This window comes from Sander vitreus, chromosome 3, assembly GCF_031162955.1.
Source record: "Sander vitreus isolate 19-12246 chromosome 3, sanVit1, whole genome shotgun sequence".
NCBI classification, from domain to species: domain Eukaryota; kingdom Metazoa; phylum Chordata; class Actinopteri; order Perciformes; family Percidae; genus Sander; species Sander vitreus.
Genome location: NC_135857.1, coordinates 31,623,227 through 31,645,660, shown reverse-complemented (window position 1 = coordinate 31,645,660; position 22,434 = coordinate 31,623,227). Strand labels below are relative to the sequence as shown.

General features: G+C 41.3%; 1 protein-coding gene across 1 annotated transcript in view; it reads right to left on the bottom strand.

Moving 5' to 3' along the window:
* The window catches only part of sptbn4b (spectrin, beta, non-erythrocytic 4b), an 81,461-nt gene extending 65,006 nt beyond the window's left edge, over positions 1–16,455 (bottom strand). The window contains exons 1-12 of the mRNA XM_078246988.1: positions 16,311–16,455; positions 15,267–15,418; positions 14,148–14,321; positions 5,922–6,013; positions 5,697–5,777; positions 5,240–5,355; positions 4,943–5,055; positions 4,100–4,287; positions 2,068–2,185; positions 1,632–1,790; positions 1,147–1,449; positions 652–802 (exon numbers count right to left, since the gene is read on the bottom strand). Coding sequence (XP_078103114.1) covers positions 652–802; positions 1,147–1,449; positions 1,632–1,790; positions 2,068–2,185; positions 4,100–4,287; positions 4,943–5,055; positions 5,240–5,355; positions 5,697–5,777; positions 5,922–6,013; positions 14,148–14,321; positions 15,267–15,418; positions 16,311–16,455 — 1,792 coding nt within the window. The remainder of the gene's footprint in view (positions 1–651; positions 803–1,146; positions 1,450–1,631; positions 1,791–2,067; positions 2,186–4,099; positions 4,288–4,942; positions 5,056–5,239; positions 5,356–5,696; positions 5,778–5,921; positions 6,014–14,147; positions 14,322–15,266; positions 15,419–16,310) is intronic.
* Positions 16,456–22,434: the final 5,979 nt, after the last annotated feature.

The following is a 22,434-nucleotide window of genomic DNA, read 5'->3' as shown; positions in this document are numbered from 1 at the left end:
CAGTTCAGAAACAATTGTTGCCTCTTCATTACAATTCAAATGACTCTTATATTTTTTGCTAACATGTACCACAAGGTAATTTAAAATGTTGATATTGTAGAGGTGTTGTTGTTTTTGTAGCCCTTATCAATACTTTTGAATCAAAATAGGCATCAAATCTACACATTTGTTTTGTCGTTTTTCTAAATATGGTGATTAATTATTAATTTTTTTTATTTATTTTTTTAAGACTATGTTTTTGGGCATTTCAGGCCTTTATTTTTGACAGGACAGCTGAAGACATAAAAGGGGGGAGAGAGGGGAAAAAACATGCAGAAAAAGGCCGCAGGTCGGACTTGAACCCGCGGCCGCTGTGTCGAGGAGTAAACCTCTACATATGGGCGCGCGCTCTGACAGGTGAGACATGCAGCCGCCCGGCACTGTTTAAAAAATGTAAATCTCAGTGTACAATGCTAATTTGCCTTCACCTGAGATCATTCCAGGTGATTCTAACTAGATCCATTAAAAATCATCCCAGCCTTTATTACAGGCAATACAAACTTAAAACCTTGAAACTTTGTTAAGACTTTTGTTATCATATGAAGCTAAAGACGATAAAATGACACACTTCACCAGCGCTGTACACAATACACAAGATAGATGTGTGTGTACCCTCTATAGTGGTAAATTTGAGTGCAGCGGTGTTGAGTGTCTCGACCCTCTCAGCCTGCACTGCAATGTCGGCTTCCTGCAGGCCGTGTTTCTGCAGCAGGTCGTCAACCTCCAGAAGATGCTTCCCAAAGTCCTTCGACAGAAGCTGGACCTGAGAGAGAGCGGGAGATGACAGGGAACGTGTGATGTCATTATGTATAAGGAGGCCTTTTTTGTCTTCTACTTCCTCATTCAATTATTCTCTCTTCCCTCTTCCTATATTCCCCTTGCCTTCATTTCCATTGATGAATCAAAAGCAAGCAATCATACTTTCGCTCTGTGTCTTTCTGGATCTCCCCCATTTCTATTTTTCACTCTTCAAACTATGTAGACCCTCTTTAACCTTGTCCACTATTTCTTTCCTCTGTCTTTATTTAACTACTGAATATAGTGGAGTGTCTCACTCTCTCTTTCTCTTTCTCTCTCTCTCTCTGCACACAGCCTCCAGTACAGCACCTGTGTGTCCTCCATCCAGTCGATCATGTAGACCATGTCCTGAAAAGTCTTCTGCAGGGCCAGGTTCTTCTCCAGCCGGGTCCTCCTCCCAGCCACCAGCTCCTTCAGCAGACTCCACTGGCCCAGAATGTTCTCCTTACGTGCCAAGATACGCCGAATGTCGTAGTATCCTTCTGTCTCCATCTCTGCAGCAAGTTCCACCACCACGCCGATTCGCTCTTCATACGAGGCTATGTCTGCCTCGATGGCCTCGTGTTTCTTCATTGCCGCCTCGACTGCTGGTAGGTCATAGCCAAAATTGTCCTGTAGGCCGAGAGCAGAAAAATATTATTTATCATCATATCACTAAGCATGCAGGATTTGACTTTGCATCCATGCAAAACAAAAAAATTATTTGCATAAAACATTTATATTATTTCTCATGTTACTAAGGGAACTGCAATTAGAAGAAGCATGTTTATAACCCAGCTGCATAAGGTCCCTACCTGCGATACAAGCCTCTGGTTCTCATTGAGCCAGGCTTGTCTCATGGTGGTTTTGTGGTCAAAGCACTGAGCCAGCAGCTCCAACTTCTCCTGACGAATCAGCTCCTTGCGCAGAGCCACGCCCCTCTCATGTTCCGCCTTCTCCAGCCTCTCCCAGGCCTGGACAGGAAATGAAAAATAAATCAAATAAACAGTTTAATAGTGGTGATGTAATTGAGAAATAAGAGTAATGAAAACCAAAAACTTAAATTAAACACGTCAATGTGAGGTGAAAACCTTTGAAGGAGGTGCAGATTTATCTCTCAACTGTTAAAGAGTGATGGCGACGTTTTAATCGATCAATAACTCGCTCATATCAGTTGCCACTTTGTTTAGTGAAAGGTGAAATACGGTACTGTGTATAAAAGAAAACCAACGCAGCAGGTGGATGTATGACCTTGTTGATGTCTGAGATGAGCTTCCCATCATGAGGCACATAGGGTTTCTGGTTGTTGGCTCTAAGCTTGCTTTGGATGGTGAACAGAAGGACCTCAAGATTCCCCTTCTCCTGAAACCTGAGCGAGAAACAGAAAACTTTAGTTTGTGTTACTGTTTCACAATATGGCCTCTTGTGTCCCCTCCTGTGTAGGACACGCTGAAAGTACCAACTTTGTTAAAAAAAAAAAACGGTGTCTTGCTCAAGGACACTTTAACAGCATGAAAACTTGCTCACAGGGAGGTCTGACGACTCTGCTCGCTCTGCTACCCTGCTGTCCAGTGTCATGGCCATTCATCACTCTGAGGGAATCTACTGTGTGAACACCTGGGTGTTTAATACAGCTTCAAACCAATATATGGTGACATATTCTGAAAACATGCATTGTCAATTTCATGGTAACTAACCTATTCTGAGAAGCATGTCATCTATGACTGGAATTATTGATTTATCTGCTTATTGTTTTCTGGATGAATCAATTGTTTTGTCTATAAATTGTCAGTAAATAGTGAAAATGCCCATTATAATTACCCAGAGCTTAAGGTGATGTCTGCTATCTGACCAACAATCCAAAACTAGAGATGCACCGATTACAACTTTCTAGGCCGATTCCGATTTCCGATTTTCTTTGAGTTAGGCCAGCCAATACCGATTTTAGCCGATTCCAATTTCATTTTTTCTAACCTCTTTACAGCACACACAAATATTTATTTTCTATCTTTTCTTTAATAGAACATTTTGCACAGAACATAAAACATTTTTTGAACAGATAATGGATCACTATAAAATAGAACTATATAAATGACTCCTGGTGTGGGAAATTCACACACATCTAAAGTGCAATGTTAGAACCATTTCCTTCTTTTCACGTCCAATATCCAACTAAAAAAATGTGATTTTGGTTTTTGGTGTCGTCCCTCCACGCCCTACTTTTTCCTTGCAGGTGTTGCATATTGCAAACTTGTTATCTTCTGTACACACGCTGAAGAATTTCCAAACAGCTGACATGTTGCAGGTTAATTCACGAGGTTCCCTACATGTGTGAGAATAGTGCGGACACGCGCTTCACACCGCGAGCGGGTACGCGCGACACACGGCAGAAAAGTTGAGAGAAAGGAAAAAGAGACTGTGCTGTCACGTCCGTATGTGCGTGCGTCCTTGAAAACTGTAACACGTATAACTTATGTGGTCAGTTAATTGTAGCATTGACCGGCATGAAATCGGCATATGTCAGACTGACCTGCCGGTCGCCGATCATGGCCGAGCACGTGAAAACCGGCCAATTCCGGTCACCGGCCGGTCTATCGGTGCATCTCTATCCAAAACCTTAAGATATTCCGTTTATTATCACACATCAAAGCAAAGCAGCAAATCCTCACATTGGACAGGCTGGAACCAGAACATTTGGGGCATTTTGGGCATTTCTGAAAAAACGATGATTAAAAAAAAATAAAAAATCTGCTGATCAGATGGAAGTCATACAGTAATCTTAAAGTTTTACATGTTTCAGCTTCAGTTGAAAAAGTACACAGTTCTCTATTTTGAATTATGTTTTCACACATTTTTCTGATCATGCCGCCATAAAGGCCAGTTTTTAACCTACTTGTACTGTTGTTGAATGATTAAACAACATAACATAAGGGCTGCAAATGATGATTATTTTTTCCCATTAATTGATTAATCAAGAAAAGACGCAGATTCACACATTTCAGAAGCTGGAAATTATCAATCCGTTAATGTTGTAGTTGATACACTTCTATGTATCGACTTACTGATTCATTTAATTAGTTTGTAGCTACAATCATCATCATCTTGAACCACAATCAGGGGTCAGAATAGAGCACAAGTTGCCAGTAGTATTTACGAGCAGTGTGTTAATGCTCTTCAGTATAGGGCATGCATGAGAAGGCATACTTATGTTTGTGTGTGCTATGTAATAAATGACTGGTAATAGTATCTCAAGATTGCCATTTTAAAAATCCACAAAACGTACTTGATGGGCTTCTCTATGGTGCAGTAGGTTGTGAAGGCCTGCAGCTGCTGTTGAACTCCGGTCAGCGAGTTTGCAAACTTCTGGTTGCTAATGACCGCGATGGTCTTTTCTATCCAGTCCAGCAGGTCTGACGCCAGAGCCTCATAGCGGTTGATGATCTTCTCTGCCTCAATACAGTTGTCTAGTACCTGAGTCAGACAGACGGAGGAAGATAAAGAGAGAGAGAATGGGATGAGAATTAAGAAAAAAGCAGACACTGGAAGAGAGAGATACAGTACACAGTGATAGAAAGAGATTTTTTTTTTTATTATCATGTTTTTACATTTCTCCCTTTTTTGAGCCCCCCCCACATTTCAATGAACTGTTACTTGTGTCTAGCTAGCAAACTCCGCTTGCCCTTCACCTTTCATGTAATGTGTTAGAATAATTACATTATCAAAGGACAGACCACTGAAGTTATATCAGAGTTAATTTTTTACTTGTGAACAGAACAAAGAGCCAGTTACAGTACTCACAGCATAAGTACAGAAGTGAAATGAAAACACTCTCTTACAAAAGCTTTTGTAATACAACGTGGAATGTGATACAAAGTCTATATTGATAACAAAGTCGATGTCGCCCGTTTATGTCATTCGGGGAGGACATGTCCTTTCCTCAGCGTCACATCGTGCTCAGACAAGGACATTCAATGGCTCCATGGTATCTTTTGGGAGCAATCAGTATAATATGGTATTTTATGCAAACAGTTTAAATATTGAACAAAGACAGTAGAATATACGTCTCAATTTTTCCAGACAAACAGAATGTCTATGTGTGTGTATCTGCATGTGTGTAATTTGTTACCTTGCCAACCCTCTTGCCCTCCACAATAAGAGCCTTCATCTTGGAGAAGTAGTGGTAGTAGGAGACCACATAAGTGATGATGGACTTTTCGTCTGGGTTCTCTGTGTTTACATCTGCACCGAAGGAAGGTGGCGGAGACAGAGATAGGAGGAGTTAACTGCTTGACTTTAGGTGGAGGCACACCATTACTATTTATCTCAGTGAGTAAAATAGTAAAAGAAAGAAATCACTCTTATTGCACGGTTATAGATATTGCTGTATGTAATTTGGACACCAAAACGAGATAAACATTCTTACCCTCAGGGTCCAGGAGTTTGGTGAGGCCCAGGTGCTGCTCAGCGATGTTGAAGGCTTGCTGGAGGTTGTGAGTTGCATTGGACCGCGTCAGCTTGTGGAACTCAATCAGGTCAGGCCTGGAGGGCACAAGATGATGAGACAGAATGTGTCATGTTAGTATGACTAATCTTAAATCAGTCAAAACCCATTACACGTCTTAGTTCCCACTTTATTTTTGTCTGTTTATCTACTGTAAATAAGTGTGTATGTATTTAGTTTTTCATCATGTTTTTACATCAAAATCCTACTATTTTAATTCGTGGAAAACTGAGAAAATAAAACAATTCCTGTTTGTTTTTTTTAAATGCAGTAACATTGCAAACACTGTTTTATACTTGATGCTGTCATCATGTAAAACATGCAACTTCCCAATTATAAACATGTTAGCATGCTGGGGAGTATTACAATTTCTAGCTACCTGTGTCTGTGTATGAGGGCGTTGAAGGCGAGGCCGTCTCTCCAGCAGGTGGTGAAGTTCTGGATGTTGACCTCAGGGTACCTGGAGCACGGAGAAATCTTTAAATGTAAACCAAGGAGCACCAACGTACTAACACTAACATACCCACTCTGTAAATTACGTGAATGCTCACAAAATTCACAGTTGCAGCTTACAGTTTCCTGTATTATTTATTTCACTGCTCACCCTGCCGTCTTCATCTGGCACCAGAGCAGCAGGGCATCCTTGGCAGAACGAGTTTCTCTGTTGTCCTCCGTCTCTATTTTGATCACCTGAATCTGGACAAGAACACAACAAAGCAACCGTGTAGCGTTTGTTTGGGAGAGACATTGTGGCATGGACCCTAAACCTTCTGTGTCACAGACCATCCCTCCATGCTTTCTTTTTGGGAACATACATTCACATTTTAGGTAATTACCTGTGTCTACTGGTGTGTTGTTTAGCAAACAGAGTAACTGTGGCTGTTTAAATAATTTCCCCCTGGGATTATTAAAGTATTTCTGATTCTGTGTCCAAAATCACTGGCTATTTACTTTATAGTACACTATAACTGTGTCTGACATTGTATTTGAGTGTAAACATTTTTAGTGTAAATTTATGCACTATATAGTACCATCAAAACCTCCCATAATGGCGGAAAAAAATGTAGTACACTATCTTTTAGTCGTGCAACACTACACCTTTCAGTTATGATGCAAAAAATGCTGATTGTTTAGTGTCCGGAATCTCAATTTAGCTCTGACTACGCGTTAACTACAGTATTACGTAGGGAGGGAGCAGTGAATGAGTGAATGAAGGAGTGATTATGGGCACAGCCTGAGTGACAGAGGCTTTCTGGCTAATATTGCAAGCTGGCTAGCAGAGTCATCGTACTTATTAGCTACCTGTAGTCATGCTCCAATTCCGAGTCAGATAATTTGTATTTATTGGCTATAATAACTATGAAGCTTAAAAGATCGTGAGCAGTGATTAGATCTGTGATTAAAAGTAAAGTAACCATGTTCAAAGTGCTCATATTATGCTCATTTTCAGGTTCATAATTGTATTTAGAGGTTGTACCAGAATAGGTTTACATGGTTTAATTTTTCAAAAAACACCATATATTTGTTGTACTGCACATTGCTGCAGCTCCTCTTTTCACCCTGTGTGTTGAGCTCTCTGTTTTAGCTACAGAGTGAGACCTCTCACTTCTGTTTAATCTTTGTTGGGAGTCGCACATGCGCAGTAGCTAGGTAAGTACTGCTACAGTTACAGAATATGAGGGAGTGCCACGCTAGCAGCTAGGCGAGCATTATAACATGTTACAAAGTGACCACGTTTGTCTCTGAAGTAAAGGCTGGAGTACAACAGAGCTGTTTGGAGCAGTTTGTGAACAGTGTTTTCTGTTGGAGATGGTAAGTCCCTTTGGGGTGGACTTTGGGCTTTTTGACTTTGTAAACCTATAACGTGCACAAAAAAGATATATGACTATATGACAATAATATAAAGGGAAAAAGCCAAAAAGCACAATATGAGCACTTTAAGATTTGTTTAACCATGACAAAGTTTGTCACCCACTTCAGTCCTGCCCACAAAGGCTCTGATTGGCTCAGGGGTTTCTCCAACTGGGGGAAACAGCCACAAGAGCAACACCAGTCCTAATTGAATCACTTGTTAAAAAAAACTCAGGCGGCAACTTAAGACTTCTGGAACCAGTCAAGAGCAAAGGTCAGAACCACATTGCCCTGACAGTATTCCTGAAACCTCAAAGGAACACACACACACACACACACACAGTGAGAGAGACTTAAAGGTCCAATGTGTAGGAATTTCTCCCATCTAGCGTTGAGATCATATATCACAATCGACTCTCTTGCACCACGCAGCTCAAAGTACATATTACAGCTACGGTAGCCTTCACTATTTTCTGATGACGCCGGTCTCTTGCTCTTTTCAGTATCCTTTTTCTTTTTCTGGGTAAAGAAGAAGACTCCTGTTCCTGAAATTTGGATTTTGAATACGTGTGGTCCTCCATGTTTCCTTCTTCAAACTTGTCGGAGCCGGGAAGCTACAATACCCATTAGCAGCATTAGCAGCACCTGTGAGATTATCATGCGACAGCGAAAATGCGAAAGGCGGAGCAGTATGTCCTGTATGTCCCTTACCGGCTAACGTATTTCAAGATGGCGCATGAATATGGGGCGTCTACCCCAGTTCATGCAAATGCAAATGTAACATTTCAAGCCAAAAGGAATACTTGGAATTGATGGTGGTGGTAAATATTCATGAAAAGTTTGTGAACTGGCAACACAGATTTTGAGAATGAACAACTAAAAACGTTACACACTGGACCTTTAACAGTAAAAACAGACAAGAGCAATATGAGCAGAGGATTTCAGTGCAAGGAAGTGCAGAGCCATTATAACGCCTGATGATAGGTGACAGTGACAGCCATTCAACCAATAACATCACAGTGACATGATCCAAGGTAATTGGGGACATCACACCCTGGAATCAGCTGCTACCCACACACACACACCACACACACACGCACACGCACTCGCACACACACAGTCCTACATGTAAAAGCAGACACACAAACACAACGCCTATGCATGAACACATACAAAAAGATGAACACATGTACACAAATGCTCACCAATAGAGACCAGATTAGGTTTGTGATTACACTAAAATCATCTGTCTCTTTATCCTGAGAGGATATCACAATTTTAAACTAGCATTGGATGTTATTTAAGATACATCATAATTGAAATATAAACATTGCATTAACTACTGTAAAGATGAGAATGAAAAAAAAAAAAAGAAGATGAATATGGAAAAAAAACACTCTTGTATATCATTGTAACCTAAATATTCTTTTTGGAAGCAAGCCGTTTTTAAGGCATCACTATAGGCTGGAAGTTGTGAGCTATTAGTATTTGCCATTATTTTTGAGATACAGATGTATTTTAATGATTAATCAGCATGTCCAACAAATAATTGATGGAATGATCAATTAAACATCGAACAGTTGAGGAAAACACAGAAAATAAAATTGCAGTGTTGTTTAACATAGAAAAGTAGTTCTAAATTGACATTTTAGTGTTGAATTCACACTTCAACACGAGTCCTATAGTTTGTCTATTATGATGTAAAGTGTGTCTGCTGTAAACCATCTAAAAAAGGGTAAGAACAAGAGTAGGTTAAAACAAAACTGTTAAAATAATGTACCAGATAAACCCACAGGGGAATGTATAAAACCATCAAGCATATTAACCATGTCACAAAATTACATTATGTGCATTCAGTAAAAATCTGAATCTATGTATCTGTCAAATGTACAGTAAAGTCACATCAATGAGTCTCAATTCAGACTCTGTAAACAGCAAGTGAGCTGGCAGCGTTTTAGGTAAGCAAACACACACACACACACACACACACACACACACACACACACACACACACACACACACACAAATGTTTGTTTCACTATCTTTGTGGGGACCCGCCATTGACATAATGCATTCCCTAGCCCCATACCCTAACCTTAACCATCACAACTAAATGCCTAACCTTAACCCTTACCCTCACCCTAACCATAACCTAATTCTAACCCTAATCCTAAAACCAAGTCTTAACCCTCAAACAGCCCTTTAACCTTGTGGGGTCCAGCATTTTGGGCCCCACAAGGCTGTGCAAACCCCACAAGTATACTGTATTCCCGGGTATTTGGACCCCACGAATATAGTAAAACAAGCACACACACACACACACACACACACACACACACACACACACACACACCCCCCGCACTCAAGGACATTCAGCCAACCATATACAACATTAATTGAAGTCACTGCAAATAATAACGGTCTGTTATTATTTGTGAATGGTTCTGTAAATACATTAGGATTACCTCTTCCTTTGCCTGTCAATCCTCTCCCTTCTTTCCTCTCTCTCTCTCTCTCTCTCTCTCTCTCTCTTTCTGTCTCGCTCACTCTTTCCGCCTGTGTGCAGTTACTGCAGTGGTTTGGCCCTACCTGCTGACTGGACAAAGCAAACTCTCACTTTCACCACAGAGGAAGGGAGGAAAGCGGAGAAGAACTGGAGAAGAGGAGAGTCAAAGTGCAAGAGTGAAAGATAACATACCGTATACAGACAAACCATGGACAATTCTCCATCCTACTGTCATTATTCTTAGCACTTAAATGCTCTGTTAAATTAAGTTATTGACCTTATGAACTGCCTTCAGATTTGGAATCGAGGCTCAGGCAGTTACGGCCAGGTAATGGCAAAAATCCCAGTCCTGGTTCACAAGCAAACTACAAAACCAACTGTTTCTTGGCCTAAAGTTGATTAGTCTCCCAAATGTACTGTGTATTTTAACATGTAATGTGTTCCATATGCAGCCAAGTCTCACATAATCCAAACTGAGAACATGAATTCAGCACATAAATGGGAAATAAACCGTGATGACCTGTTCTTGACAACGATGCAGACTTCTTTCCAATGCTACTTTGAAACATCTCCAAAATGAATCTGATTCATAAATCTAATTTTAACTTTGTGTGCTGTGCAGCTTAGTGTCATTATTTAATGTATTCATAATCAGTTAGCAGCTTTTCTCTGTTCAAATCCCAATATTTCATCTCTCTACATGGACCCTTGGATTTTTTTTTCATTTCTGTTTTGTCCCATTAACTTAGGCTTTTTGCCAGGTTGGAATTCTAAAAAAAACAAATGTTTTTTTTAGGTTACACAAGTTACATGCCTGTTTAAATAATGGCAAATAAAGCAGGTGTGTGAAAAGGCTTACATGCTAATAATCAGTAGGAATTGCAGTAGTCTAAAGAAGACAAATAATAAGCACAACAACAAAGAGTGTGGTTTACTGTATGGAAACTGAAGAACCTGATTTCTATTTTTAATCCTAAAGTAATCCCTCTCAATCATCACTTAGAAGAGTGTAGTGGTGGATGAAGCTCTGCATTCACTCATAATCCAGCAATGTGGCACCTTCCCGCGGAGGTGTGGGTGTGTTTATTTGTGCTTTAGAACATAATCGCTGTAAAACAATTGAGAAAAGAGCCTTCTATTCCTCTGATCACTGCTTTGTACGGCGCTCCCTCTCTTCATTCACTCCCTAGCTCGCTCGACCATCACTCCTCTCTCTCTCTCTCTCTCTCGCCGTTGAGCCAGGGCCAACTTTGATTGGTGTGTTTACAAACAGTAAAGCCATAATCACTACATATTCTTTTTTTAAGATTATTTTTTGGACATTTTAGGCTTTTATTATGCAGGACAGCTAAAGATGTGAAAGGGGAGAGAGAGAGAGGGAACGACATGCAGCAAAGGGCTGCAGGTCAGAGCTGTACCTGCGGCCACTGCGACAAGGAGCACACGCTCTAACCGGGTGAGCTATCCAGGTGCCCCACTCACTACATATTCTGCCTTTAATCATTAGAAACGTGACACTGACTGAAGATCGCGGTTAGGCCCCACCCGTTGCTTATTTACCACAACATCGATGCTCATGGTTTCCCATCAGCCAACCATCCTTTCCCCCTATACTCACTTCTTTCATAATTACTCTCTCTGTTCCACACACACGCACACACACACACACACACACACACACACGCACACATGCGCACACATGCACACACGCGCGCACACACTCACACACACTCCCTAACACCAGTCTTCCGCACTGCTCGTCTTTCTCAGCGCATGCAAAATTGAAGAGGCCATCGACTGGTGGCCCTTTAGAGCAGGAGAGCAGACAACAGCCAAGCTCGCAGCTAATGGTGGCAGAGCTTGTAGTCAGCTAACACTACTGTAGCCCAAACTGTACAGTTACATATGCTAAGCTGGACTCAAAACACAACAAAAACCAGCAACAAACAGGTGCTGATACTTTATTAACAAGTGTGCTATCAAGACTGTTTCTGCTTTCTTAAGCATCGCTGTACTACAGCTATTAAATAATTATGTGGAGCATATTTCTAAACTGTGTTTTTCTACACAGTCTACTTAACTAATTACCTACCAACATGTCATTCAGATTAAACAGTGAAACTTGACTTACTTTGATACAATGCTGTTGTGGGAAATTTAGATGGCAAGGACAAAAAAACGTTATATGCAAGCTGTGATTTTATGATTACAAAAATAAATACCACAAACTCTGCAATGCACACTTACACGTCAATAATATCCATCATGAACTAGGCTTCAACCGTGAACATCATACAACATTCATTTCAACATGTACACTGAAATTATGAGTCCAGTTATATTGCACACACAGAAAATTCATCCTCTTTGCCCCACTAGCCTGGCTGTCAGAGGGTCACTTGACATACTAAGGCCTAAGTCTACTAGCAGTGCTATAAAATGTGCTTTGTGGTAGGTCGCCAGCCCTAGCATGACAATACTGAGTCCCAGGAGACAGCTCCTTGGCACCTGTGCACCGTGAATGTTACAGAAGGGTCTGAATAATGCTAAACAAGCATTTTGTGCCAAAGCCACGGTGTAGCACTGAAGCATAATAAAGAGGAGCTGTGGGCTTCTGCTGTACTTACATGGCAGGAATTGCTCCTGTATCACTGCTGCTTTGGCCTGGAAACCTGTGTGTGTGTGTGTGTGTGTGTGTGTGTGTGTGTGTGTGTGTGTGTGTGTGTGTGCATGCGTGCATGCGTACGTGCGTGTGTGTGTGTGTGTGTGACTAGATAGACAGTCTGACAGATGAAGTGTGTATGTAAGAGAGTGAGGGTAGTGTGGGCATGTGTGTGTGTGTGTGTGTGTGTGTGTGTGTGTGTGTGTGTGTGTGTGTGTGTGTGCGTGCGTGCGCGTGTGTGTGCGTCCTTGTTGAAGAGCAGACTGGAAGGCGACTGCTACCTCTAGGCCGCTGAGCCCTGAGTGACATTCAGGCTTTATCCACCAAACACTGCTGTCGCTGTCGCACACTGATGATGCGGCAGTTGTGACATCCTCCCCCAAACAGAACCGCTGGCAGCTCATCCTAAATGAAGCCACTGCTGATCACAGCATCCTTGTGCTTCACTAAGTAGCACGGAAACATGTGCCAGCATCTCAGTGCCCTTATGGAGAAGGTCACGTTTAAGCCTCACGGGAAGAATCAAATCATTGAAAAAGACAGTCCATAATTTTGCCTTTTGTCTAGTGTACTTTTACAAAGACCTTTGTGATACTGCGGACATCAATTCAATTCAATTCAATTTAATTTAAAGTATCTAATCATAACAGGTGTTATCTCAAGACACTTTACAGATAGAGTAGGTTGATAATTTACAGAAACCCAACGATTCCTCCAAGAGCATGCATTTGGGGCGACAGTAGCAAGGAAAAACTAACTTTTAACAGGCAGACACCTCAGATAGAACCTGGCTCTTGGTGGGCGGCCATCTGCCGCGACCAGATATCAGGTCACTACCAGGCTTAAAGTTATTATCCTTAAGATCTTCATGTGGTCTACATGTTGCTCCCGATGCGGCACTATCGGTGTGTGAATAAAAGTCACTTTGGATAAAAGCGTCAGCTAAATGTAATGTAATAATTACCTCATTATTGTAGTTTTTAGTTAGTGGTTGAAGTCCGCTATTTAAGCACTTGATTCAAATTGCCTTCACACACACAAGAGAGAGTCACAGGAAACAATGTAGTATGTAATCCAGTTTTCACTCTTGTAGTGCCGAATCAGAGCTGTATTAAGTTACTGCAAATGCAAACTGAACATTTCTGTCTGGTGCGGCTTCACACTGGACTAGCTTTGATTGTAAAGCAATCACAAGTAACTCAATGTTTGTATGTCACAGAGGTTACTGTAGACTGCTATCGTTCATCAAAAATGTGTCTACAAAACTAAATGCGACATGGTCAGTTTCAGCATTTTTTGAGTGAGGATCAGTTATAAATATTGCATAAATGTTGTCATGTAACAACAATGACCAACCACAGTGAACTTCTAGATAAAAAGCTGTAGACAACAGGCTGCAGATCTCCGACTCCTCAGCAAGGTAACCAACTGTGTCCTGCTGTTGCGTGAAAACTTCCTTGCAGTGTGCGCAGCATTAACTCAGATCGCGGCTGCAATTGCAATGACAACGTGAGTTTGTTTGGTTGCCCTGTAAAAAGATACACCAGCTCCTCTTCTGTTGTATTTCTGACAAAGTAGCTTTTCAGGGAGTGTTTGCTGTACTGTTAAACCACACTTGCCATTAGCACAGTAACCCTGTGTGTGTCACCAAACAGATAGATCTTAGGTCAAGACACCTGGCCATGACGCCACCAAATGCAACTCTCCAAGAGACATCTCCCAAATCTAACTACTGCATCACTGAGCTGTGATAAAAATGTCATACAATAATCTTACCAATACATATGTGTTTTATATGTGTTTGTGTTTACCTGGAAGCGTAGGATGATGGTCCACATAAGGCCCAGGGTGAGACGGTGGTTTCCATCCACAATGTCATGGGAACCAACATTTTCCAGGTGAACCCTCTGTTCTTTAAGGAACTGGAGGGCTTTGTCAACATTCTCCAGGCAGTGAATCCGCATACGACCCCGTGTAGGCCTTGGCTGGGGAAAATCACAGGGATTATAAACATACATGCCAAAAAACATAATGCTGCCATCAATTGTAAACTGTAAAAACAGGACTAGAGCTAAAATTATGAGAATGTTACAAAAAAACAAGAGAATGAAAGGTTCAGGGACAAATCATTTCTCACATTTATCGTCCTCAGTGAAGTAAAGGAAACCGCTAATGGACAACTACAGTATATCAGAAGATCCAGTTTGACTACTGTAGAAAAATGTGCTCCACAGAAATGCTTTCATCAGAAAATCTGTTCCACTTGACACCAATTGTTTACTCACTCGCTGCAGGTTTAAAAAAATCTGTAATTAACAAAAGATTACAAAATAAGTGTACATACTAACTTTTCCGATGGCTAACGTTATAGTACTTGCAAAAATAAACAACAAGCTATCTAGTGAGTCAGCTAGGTCACACAGCTAATATTAAAATAATGTATTGATGTTCAGAAAGGCATACAGCATCTATACAGCATCTTTAACACTTCACATCCTATGGTGGATCAATTAAGAGAGACTATAAAATTGATACAAAGCCCATTATAAATGACTGTGTGTGTGTGTGTGTGTGTGTGTGCGTGTGTGTGTGTGTGTGTGTGTGTGTGTGTGTTTCGATTAGCTCTGGCCTCTGGAGGACTTATTTTATTTCTTTGTTCCAACTTCCAAGTGGCCTATAGCCTACATTAGTCACGAATAAATGATGTTAAAAAATGTATAAATGACTCATTCTTGACAAAAGGAAAAAACAGCTGTGTGTGTGTGCGCACATTTCAATAATGGTGGGCTGTAAAGGGGTTCGGGCTTTTAAAAGGCTGTCAATCAAAATGTACTTGTCGGGCTCGGGCCTTGTCGTGCCTAACTTTTAAGGCCTGATTACAGCTCTATGTGTGTGTGTGTGTGTGTGTGTGTGTGTGTGTGTGTTCCCACCAGCAGCTCTCCACTGAGGACCTCCAGCAGTCTGGTGAGCATGTATCCATCCCTCAGGTCATTGTAGAGGTCCGCTATGCGACAGGACACTCTGGCCAGATGGGAGTTAACCCACTTGGTAAAAGTCTTCTTCTGCACCGCATCTCGCTCATCTGAGGAAAATAAAAGAATCAGCGTTACGTCAAAGGAAAGGGGAAAGGGAACAACCATTGCTCTCTGCTGAATGAGACATCTCGAATAATATCAAGTCAAATATTAAATAAATAGCTAACACTAGCATTAAATCTAATTGTGCTTATCCTGTGAGATGCGTTACCTGATGAGACTTTTTAAAATATGATGTGCAGGATTGATTTTCAATTCAGCACTTCTTACCTATTAAAACTAGTGTTAGAGGAGGTCAAACAAGACAAGCCATCAACTTAAAATATTGTTCTTTTATCATTTTAGAAATAAATCAAGCCTTTGAGAAGTCAGTAAATAAAACAGATAAAAAGAAGACCTTTTTTTTTTACACTAAAATTCAAAACAGCAAAGAATCAACACAATGCACATGATGTAGGTGTATTAATACTAGTGCTCCACGATATATAATAAATATATAAATATCTAATTGCGATTATTTGGACTGATATTGCAATAGCGATATGATTCACGATACTGGAGGGAATGATAATTGTTATTCTCATTTTCATTGAAAAGTATTAAAATTAAAAAAGTGTGATTTTTGCGAGGATCCGTACCAAACAAAGATTTTTTTCTCTAGTCTGTAGGATACGATTTCTAGCAGCACCATCATACTTAATTCAGAATGGTTTGACACATATTTTGCATTTAACAAATATGAAACCCTGCAATTTGGATATTGCACTTGCCTATATTGTGATTTTGAATTGTGCAGCCCTAATTAATACCCCTACTGATGCAGATGTGTGTGTGTGTGTGTGTGTGTGTGTGTGTGTGTGTGTGTGTGTGTGTGTGTGTGTGTGTGTGTGTGTGATTGGATGTGTATGAATGTAAGTAAGCATGTGCACGAGCTCTGACCTGCCAGGGCCTTGATGCGGGAGCACTCAAACAGCTTGGAGCTGGTACACTCCGTCTCCCAGAATCCCGAGCTGCTTGGTCGGTTGTTGTTGTTGAGCTGGCGCTGGGCTTCCGCGTTGTCCAGGTCTGGGGAGGCATTAGCCATCGCGCCCGACGCCCTGCAACACACAGACACAGAAACACAGGTATAGATATACACTGTGTATGTATATATATATATACATACAATATAACAGTCGACATTTCCATTTCGTTAAAAATTTGATTAAAATATCAGCTTGTCGTTGTTGTCTTCCTGCCCTGAACTGTGATCCAAATCAAACATCCCTGCACACCACATACAGCACAAGGTGTGCGTGTGCTTCCTGCATGGGCTCACATATGGCATTTATCCCTGTTCATTCAACTCTCACTGTCTGTCTGTCTGTCTGTCTGTCTGTGTGTGTGTGTGTGTGTGTGTGTGTGTGTGTGTGTGTGTGTGTGTGTGTGTGTGTGTGTGTGTGTGTGTGTGTGTGTGTGTGTGTGTGGGAGCAACAGAACAAGAGCAAGAGAGGAACAGAGAGACCCAGGAGAAGAAGATTAATGGTATATTATCAAACATACCAAACCAGAATTTGATGGACAAGGACGCAAAGCTCCAAACTCTGGCAGAGGACAATGATAGGAAGTTGAGCCATGTCGTCCGAGCGGCTCTAGAAGTAAAGTATTTGGAGAGTGAAACCAAGCTCATGGCGAAGGAAAGGCAGATCATCCAGAGGGAGGCAGAGTTTGAAACAAAACTTGCCACTCTGGAGGACCAAAAGACGCTGGAAAGAGAGAGCAGAGAGATGGAGTGGAACAACAAAGAGAGCCAAATGGAGAATAAAATCAAGCTCTTAAAAGAGAAAATCTCTGCTCTTCAGGTACAAACCCACTGCCTCCAGGAGATCGAAAAGAACAGCAGAAGGATGGAGGAGTGGATTACTAAGGAGAGCCAAATGGTGAACGAAATCAAGATCCTAAAAGAGTAAAACTCTGAACTTCAGGTACATTACCACAGCCTCCAGGAGATCGAAAAAATCAGCAAAAGGATGGAGAAGGAGTGGATTAACAAAGAGAGCCAAATGGTGAACGAAATCAAGATCCTAAAAGAGCAAAACTCTGAACTTCAGGTCAATCTCCTTAGCCTGCAGGAGCTGGCTCAAAAAACTGACAAGGAGAAGGCCAGAATGAAAAAGGAGGAAGAGAAGGCCAAGAAGGCGGCAGAAAAGAGGCTGAAAAAGGAGGAGGAGCGAGAGAATAAACAGAAGGAGCAAAATAGGAAGCAAGAGAAGGAAGAATTGAAAAGACAGAAGAAGGAAAAAGAGGAGATGGAGAAAAAAGTCAAGAAAGAGAGGACGGAGCAGGCGAAGAGAGAGAAGGAGGGATTGAAAAGACAGAAGAAAGAAAAGGAGGCGAGAGCGACAGAAGAGGAGCAGAAGGAGAAGAGAGAGGATTAACATCATCAACCTTTCTTCATGTAAACATTAACGCTACTGTCTTTATAATTTATCTTTTTAATAAACCGTCTGTACACTTACAAAGTTCTCAATGCTACGGTTAGCATGTAGGGACCCTCATTATGCTACCGCTATTTCAAGCCTTGTTAGTGGTATCAAATAGTGATTTACCCTGTACCCCGAAAGCTAGCGTTAGCAGCTAACCCTCGGTTGGCGGTAGCTTGTTTCAAGCTAGAGACACATTTGATTAGCATGAAAACGTTCGACTCGGTACACATATGTTATTAACCCCTCGTTCAATTTGCGCCGGAATTGTCCTTGAACGGTTTATTGTTGTCCTTTAATTAATCAATGAGTTGATCGACAAAATTAATAATTGGCAACTATTTTGATAATTGAGTCTTTTTTGTCTTTTATAAGCAAAAAATGAAAAGAATTCTGTGGTTTCAGCTTCTCACATGTGAATATTTAATCTTTGGGTTTTGGTTGGTCAAATAAAATAAGACATTTGAAGACTTCACCTTGGACTTTTGGGAAATTGTCCTGGACATTTAGCATTTAATAGATTAATCAATGAATCAAGAAAATAACCTGCAGATGAATTGATAACGAAAATAATGTTATTATCAGTCAATATAGTGGTGCTTATTCTCCATGGATAGTTTTAGTTAAAATGGTTCCAGTGCTGTTTCACGTCACACTACATTGTTTTGGAATGATCTGACTCTTCATTGGACCACTCACACCAAGAGGACCAACATGCACACGTATGTACAGACATTCACACATGTACTGTACAGACACACACACTCGTACACGCAGAGGAAGGCGAGAAAGGTTGTGTGGACAGGCAGTTCACACTTCATAATTAAACTCTGACTGACTTCACACACACCTCATCTGACACCTTTTAACCCCCATTTAGCCACGCAGGTTCACTGAATCTAATTCAGACTCACACAGGGGGAAAAATATTAAACAGTTGCTGCAACATTCCAAATTAATTAGTGTTTAAAATAACATGGTTTACAGCAAAAACTACTCCGGAGTCTATAAATAACAGCTCCTTTCCATTCATGAATGATGCAGCACCTGTCCTTGGCATCAGAGCATTTTACAAAAGAGAAGCTTAAAATAAAATCTCTCTGATGGCGGGAGACAAAGAAACAACAACAACATTATTTGGCTCATCTGTCCTGTCTCTGACAGCTGAAAACCAGAAGATAAAAATAACTTCTAAACTTTACCAAGAAATCACACATTTCAGGGTGAAAGGTAGGAAATGGAAATGTTCAAAACATCAAAATGATGAATGAAACGAAAAGACTTTAGTTACAATTTCTGATATTCCGTTTCAGTCGTGTTTTCTAAAGAGATGATAGAACTGTTTGACATCTAACAGATTTCTATTCAATCTTAACAAAATGCACTGGATATTCATCTGGGACCGTATTCACAAAACATCCTACGGCTAAAAGTAGCTCCTACAGTAACTGGTGGAGTGGGGTGTCTCAGTCCTAACTTTAAGACTCCTAAAAACTCATATGCTGATGGTATTAGACCCCATATACAATATACAGTACTTAAAAAGTCAATAATCTATATTGATTTAGCTATCTCCTAACCCGCAATTTCCCCCAACTGCGGAACGGCTGCGGATCTGCTCCGGAACGGCGGTGGAGTCATTAGGTTTCCATTAAAGTCAATGTGTGTATTTCCACTGACTGCAGAACGGCTGTGTTCCGACTGCGTCCCAGCTCCGGCGATCCGCAGCCCTCCGGAGCAGATACGCAGAGCTTCTATTTTTGCCGGACGCCGGAGAGCTCCGCAGCAATTCAGCACAGGGCAGATTGTGCGGGACAGGAAGTCGAGCACAGAAACAAAATAAAACACCCGGTTAATTTTCAAAATAAAATGCACTGTGCTCACGGCGGATCATATTTCCCTGCACTACACCTTGAAAACGTCATAATGGGCATAGACAGGTTTTGTGGTTCTGTTTATAGAAACTACTGTTATATCACGCGATCATACGTGAATTCGCAAGATCTCGTGGGTCCTCGTGACTTCAGCTGTCAGTCATGGCCGCAGTGGGTATTGCCACATGGTATTGAAGGACGGCGGAGCACGGAGCCGACACACAGCAGAGCCGATCCGCAGCCGTTCCGCAGTTGGTGGAAATTGCGGGTAATTCTACAGTCTATCATTTTAGTTCATTTGTTCCTAACCAAAAGTTGCTCTCTGCAGCTTTGTGAAAAACCCTTAAGAAAGAACCCCTTGGTGTGGCCGGGTTATCTCAGTTGGTAGAGCAGGCGCACATAGAGGTTTACTCCTTGACGCAGCGGCTGCGGGTTCGACTCCGATCTGTGGCCCTTTGCTGCATGTCATTCCCCCTCTCTCTCCCCTTTCATGTCTTCATCTGTCCTGTGGAAATAAAGGCCTAAAAATGCCCAAAAAATAATCTTTAAAAAAATTTATGTATGGCGTAACGATATGCTTCGAGCACTGCACGCTTCTGTTTGAGGTATCCGAAAATTCAGAGCAGACATAAAAATCAGCAGACTTGGTGAAAATTTAAACTTGTCCTCTCGTGCAAGAAAAACCTGGCAGTTACCAAATATGAACTGTGTTTTCAGAGGACGCTTTCTCCCTATTAGGCAGATATTTTACAGATTTTCCCCAGACTGTAGCTAAGAGGAGCTATGTTATGTGTCTGTATAAGCATTTTACACTTCCTTCCTTATATTCCACTGATCTCCTTTAAAAAAAAAATCGTTATAGTTTGCAATCTAGTGTGATAGATACTTTTTAGCATCAAATCCTGAAAACTGTGTATAAAGCAGTGTATACAGCTACATGCAGGCATGTTTTAATATGTGAGAGTTGGAACATAAACATAAAGATGGACCGCAGAAAGGTGGATTATGCTGCAGGAGCAATCTGATAAGTTTCTGAGAGTAGTTTGATACTTTTTTTCTCTACTGTGAAAGCTCATCAGTATAGGAATCCACTGTAACACACATGGATTCAAGCTGACAACAGACACTCTTCTTTAGGACGGATGGAAATTTAAATATTCACCTTTCAGGCCACAATAAGTTTATGTAAGTTGTAAGTAAGTATGTAAGTTCTGATAAATGCTTCACTTTCACATATATTATTATATTTATTATAATAATTGGTGCAATGGTTTCTTCTGGTAAAGAGCAAATGTGCCCACAAGACACAAAATATGACATTTGGTGCTTTTTTCCAATGCTGCTTGGGGGAATACGTTTCTACGCATGCTGCATGCTTATCTAACTCTTTCACGATTATGAGATTAATTGATTAATTAAGATTTCAAGTACAAAGTGTGATTGAGGCTGCTGTGCAGTGTTTAGGGGTTTCTCTGTCATTTTCTACCTTGACCTTTTTGTTGTAAATCTCTTCCTCTTCCCCTCGTCCCACCCCTCTTCCCTCCTTCTCCAATGCAACAAAAGTCTGAGCTCACAGTTGTCACATACCTAAACCACTGGAAAACAACGTAGCCATATCGAGTAAATGTCAGTGTGTCCTGCAAGACAGAGAGAGGAGGGGTAGTTGTGCACATGCACTTAGCCGTTCTCCCTGGAGACAATAACAGCAAACATTACAGTGCTGTGTATCTAGTGTTGAAGCAGATAGAGGACGGCACAAGAACCCAGCAGAGAGTGGAACGTGCAGGAAAATGAGCCGATTAATTGAAATTCAACTGAATTAATCTAATGCAGCTATGTAAAGTTGATATTCTCACTGTGCCATTCACAGTGTTGGGGAAGTTACTTTTAAAAAGTAGCGTTTGCTCATTACTTCTTAAAAAAGTAATCCGTTACTTCACTTAGTTACCCCCTATGGAAAGTAACTTTTTACTTTACCTGTTACTTTTACGTTACTTTTAAAAGCAGGGTTCTCTGGCAGAGACTGAAGTTAATTATACAAAAACTTTCTTTGACCATAAAGCCAATCTCTGGTTTATCAGTGAAGTGTCTGAACTCCACTGCAGACTGGATTCTCTACTCACAGAGTGACGGCTGATTCATTATGAACGAGTCCAGCACGGGTTGAATGCACATCAGCAGGTCATCGGCGTTACACGGTGTTAGTGTATACTATGTAATGTCTGTATCGACTTGTACCGGTCGCGCAGCCACGATGGCCCGTGCATTGTCGTAGACACACGCAGCCTCTTTTCTGGAAATCCTTGCGTGTCCGTGCAACCGACACAAGTCCACAGCGGTCCGCTGCGTGTATGTATGAGGCCATCACCACCGCATCCATCTGTGAGGTTGTCAGCCACAAAAGCCACAAAGCTTAAAACGCTCTCAAAAGTTAGCTTTGGCTGCTTCTCGCTTGCCATGATTGCTCTGCTACCAGCCTCTGTCACGTCCTGTGTGGAGCTTGTGAGCACGCAGCTGAGAAGTGTCGCAGTCATATCTGTCCCTGGGAAAAGTAACACTGCGCCGAATTGAAAAAGGAACTACGCTTGGTTACCAAATTTTCAGTAGTAGCACGTTACACTACTTTTCACCCGAAAAAAGTAGTCACGTTACACCCAACACTGGCCATTCAGTAAAGGATAGGGGTGGGGGGAAAAATCGATACAGCATAGTATCGCAATATTTTCC